Raw genomic sequence first — 3,882 nt, forward strand, 5'->3', positions numbered from 1 at the left:
ACTTTGCAGCCCCTCCTCCGATCGCAGAGGGAAGCCCTCGGTCGATCTGACTGGTCACCCGGTCACAGGGCAGCAGGGCCAGCATCACGACGCACTGCACAAAAACCGCAGTGCAGATGTTTACAAAAGAGCTCAGCCTTTTGATCATTTGATGCCTACTCTACTGGGAGCAGAGCGCCCTCCTCAGTCCTCTCCCACTGTTGCTGCTACGCGAGCGCGCGAATGCAGGCAGGCTGGCCGGCGTGCCCGAACCAAACCTTATCTTTCCCCCCATATACCCCAGCCCAGTAGGCGGCAGTACCCCCCGCAGTAGACCACCACACCGGAGAGAAAGAAACATACGCATCCCACCAACGCGAGCGCCTCAGAGCCTCAGAGATCCCCAGAATCGCCCACTCACTGCTACGTTGTACCACAGCGAAGTCAGCAGCGGCAGTAGCAAAGGAGCGGGATAAGAGCTGGCCGTGGTGGCGCGCGACTTCCCTCCGTCGTCGCCAAAAGCATCGCGACACCGAGAAACGGCCACGAGCCGAGAGCAGGCGGGCGAGCGAGGGAGCGAGGGAGCGAGTCAGCCGTCTGCCCGTCCGTCCGTCGGCCATGGCACTAGTGGACGCGCTGTGCGCCTCCAGCGTCGACAATGCGGCGCTCGTCTACAGCACCTTCAACGCCGCGGGCTTCCTCTTCGACAATGCCGCGGGCTTCTACGACGGCGCCGGCATTGCCGGTGCCGCTGCGCACGAGCCTCAGGCGGCCGACGTGGCGGCGCCCGCGGAGAAGCAGGCCACGTCGTCGCCCGCGCCGCCGAGGAGGAAGCGGCGGCGGCGGGCGAGGAGCTGCAAGTCGAGGGAGGAGACCGAGTGCCAGCGCATGACCCACATCGCCGTGGAGCGCAACCGCCGGCGCCAGATGAACGAGTACCTCGTCGTGCTCCGCTCCCTCATGCCGGAGTCCTACGTCCAGAGGGTGCGTCTCCCTCTCCCTCTCCCTTTCTTGTTTTGTATCCGTGTGCTCTTGCTTGTCAACGAGGAAGAAAGGGATGCCGCAGCAACTTGGGAGGGAGGATGATGAGGAAACAAAGAATGTTTTTTCTGGGCCGAAAGAGACCCACCTTCACTATTGATGAGCTCTCCTTTCCCCGTGCCCAATGTCTTTACTGCTCGGCCGGACTCCGGGACACCATTTGTTGAGGAGAAGCATCCATTCTTGGCCGGACTCCGGGACGCCATTAATGTGTCTCCCTCCCAAATCATTGCTTCACTCGTCTCTAGCTCTCGCAGAGAGTAGAAGGAGGTCATTGATTGTTAGACGAGTTCCATGGAGTATACTATTCCCCTGACAGAGTTAATGCTCGCTTCTTGTCCTTAAAAAACCTTGCAGGGTGACCAGGCGTCGATCGTCGGCGGGGCGATAGACTTCGTCAAGGAGCTGGAGCAGCAGCTGCAGTCGCTGGAGGCGCAGAAGCGGGCGCTGGCTCACCAGCAGCAGCAGCACAAGGCAGGACGCGACGCGGCGCCGCTGCCGGCGCGCGCCAGCACCAGCGGCGGCATTGGCAACGCGTGCGTGGAGTCGACGAGCAACTGCAGCAGCAGCGTGACCGAGGCGGACGGCGCGCCGGACGCGCCGCCGTTCGCGGGGTTCTTCACGTACCCGCAGTACGTGTGGCGCCAGTCGCCGCGCGACGCCACGACGCTGTCGGCGGGTGAGAGCCGCGCCGGGGTGGCCGACGTCGAGGTGAACCTGGTGGAGACGCACGCCAGCCTCCGCGTCATGGCGCCGCGGCGGCCCGGCCAGCTGCTCCGCATGGTCGCCGGCCTGCAGGCGCTCCGCCTCGCCGTGCTGCACCTCAACGTCACCGCGCTCGACGCCCTCGTCCTCTACTCCCTCAGCCTCAAGGTACGTAGTACGTGCCACATCTTAGTCTTAATCGGGTAGTAAATTTCAGTCTTAATACTGCGACGTTTGGTGCACATGTCCCAACGTAGCACGTCCCCATGCTGTCGAGCCGCGGCTACAAGCCTATAGCAGCGGGCTCACGGATCGAGTGGCCCAATCGGGTAGTTTGTGTGTGTCCGCACGCATGATTTGGGAATCATGAGGTCATTCTCTACACCGCAGGATACAGATCCGATTAATTAACCCGGCGAATTAGCAACTCCACTCTAGCTAAAACCCTGTGCTCGATATTCTAGCTGTGGCTCGAGTTGAAATGCAGCTCCACACACAGCAATGCCATGTCTGTTTTGGCATCTCAAAAAGAAAAAAACGTGTCAGATATTCCCCTGCCTTCAGTGCCGCTTGGACTGATAGATATGAGTCGTAGATCAGACATCCATGTGTGATGTGTCATCATCACATCAACGTGCGCAGATCAATTGCTGCTGCATTATTGATCGATGGATAGAGCGAGCCGCATCAAATATTTCAAATCTTTGATCCGAATCCGATGAGCTTGACCACACATGTGGACACCTGAGTCTTCTCCTGCTCCCCCTCCATCCTCTTCCGTGTTCACTTACCTTTGACCGGATTTCGCAGTATTACCGCACCCAAAAAAACCTGTGCTCTCTATTTTTAAAATAAAATAAAGTGCTATTTTGGGGCCCTGCAGTGAGACGCAGCTGAAAATAAGGACTCGGCAATGCTGTCATGTCTCCTAGGAGCGTGCCTGCGCTACTAGTAGTAGTACGTACTGTAGTACCAGTGTGACACTGTTGCTGCTAGTGTGACACCTCATGAAAAAGTGTTGCCTCCTAGATTTGTCAGTCGAGCGCTGCCAGGGAGAATCTCTTTTCCTCAACTGATATTGAGATTGGCATCGATAAATGGGCAAAAAAAGGCTATCCAGCGATGTGGCTGGTGTGGCTAGACAGTGTACCGTGCCTCTGCTCCCTCGTGCCATTTTAGCCGTAGGACGGAGGTGCCACTGTTCACCCGTGGAATCTGATCTGTATCCTACGGCTACGGAGTGTAGTTGTAGCAGAGGTTCCCTGATTCCCTGACCGGCCTTCTCCGTTAGCTAATTTTTCTTTTATATACGTGGCCTGTTCAGTTTGACTAACCTGTTCGTGTGGGTGCGCCGCAGGTGGAGGAGGGGTGCGGCCTGACGACGGCGGACGACATCGCGGCGGCGGTGCACCATGTGCTCTGCTTCATCCACGCCGAGGCCGAGGCGGAGGCGGCGTCGCAGCAGCTGCTCGCGCCGGCGCAGTAGGCGACGATGGCCGCGGCGGCCGGAGGGTTAAGCCGCAGCCCTCTTTATATGTACTAGGGCAGCTAGGTAGTGACATGCCATTTTAAGGATTATATGGACGAGTCATGTAATTTAACCCGTCGGATCTACTACTACTGGGCTTAGATGTCGTCGGCGGTGCACGTCGCGCTGCCGCTTTCTGGCAAGTCTGTCCAGTGTGATGTGGCGGCGTAGTGTACCGTATTCCGTAGTAGGTTCAGCTGCATGTGTTTCCGCGATATTATATTATAGGCAAGTCGTTTCAGTTTCTCAAAAAACAGAGTCTTATGTGCCACTGATTATTTTCAGTCCAGGCCATTGATCAAGTGCTGGCCATTCCGCTAACGTTCTGTCAGGCGATCTACGTTCAGCATGTAAATTGAGGCCTTCTTTGATTTGTAGGAATCTCATAGAATTTATAGGATTTCTATAGAATAGGATTTGCATAGGAAATTTTTCTTTAAAGCCCTTTGGTTTGTAGGAATAGATTTCTATTCATATGTAGGATAGGAATCAATCCTTCACATTTTGGAAGAAAAAAAAACATTACCTAGACTCAATGAAAAAATTTCTATCCTATGCATCAAATGATATTTTTTTTCTATAGGAATTGAGATACATATCATGTCACTTTCTATGATCTTCCTATTCCT

At 55.7% G+C, this 3,882-nt stretch overlaps 1 protein-coding gene across 1 annotated transcript; it reads left to right on the plus strand.

The window, feature by feature from the left end:
- Positions 1-200: 200 nt before the first annotated feature.
- Positions 201-3,567, plus strand: LOC147965765 (transcription factor bHLH94-like). The gene is made up of 3 exons (XM_087528387.1): positions 201-963; positions 1,378-1,893; positions 3,083-3,567. Exons 1-3 carry the CDS (start codon positions 598-600, stop codon positions 3,209-3,211), a joined length of 1,011 nt encoding a protein of 336 aa, XP_087384513.1. The 5' UTR covers positions 201-597; the 3' UTR covers positions 3,212-3,567.
- The last annotated feature ends 315 nt before the right edge of the window (positions 3,568-3,882 follow it).

The sequence above is a fragment of the Triticum urartu genome, chromosome 6A (genome assembly GCF_056163025.1).
Source record: "Triticum urartu cultivar PI428250 chromosome 6A, HENAU_Tu73, whole genome shotgun sequence".
Lineage (NCBI taxonomy): Eukaryota > Viridiplantae > Streptophyta > Magnoliopsida > Poales > Poaceae > Triticum > Triticum urartu.

Bases quoted from the DNA above. Each gene is read 5' to 3' on its own strand.
- LOC147965765 (XM_087528387.1), top strand. From the start codon at position 598: ATGGCACTAGTGGACGCGCTGTGCGCCTCCAGCGTCGACAATGCGGCG. The intron at 964-1,377 runs GTGCGTCTCCCT...AAAACCTTGCAG, and splicing joins CGGAGTCCTACGTCCAGAGG to GGTGACCAGGCGTCGATCGT. The intron at 1,894-3,082 runs GTACGTAGTACG...GGTGCGCCGCAG, and splicing joins TCTACTCCCTCAGCCTCAAG to GTGGAGGAGGGGTGCGGCCT.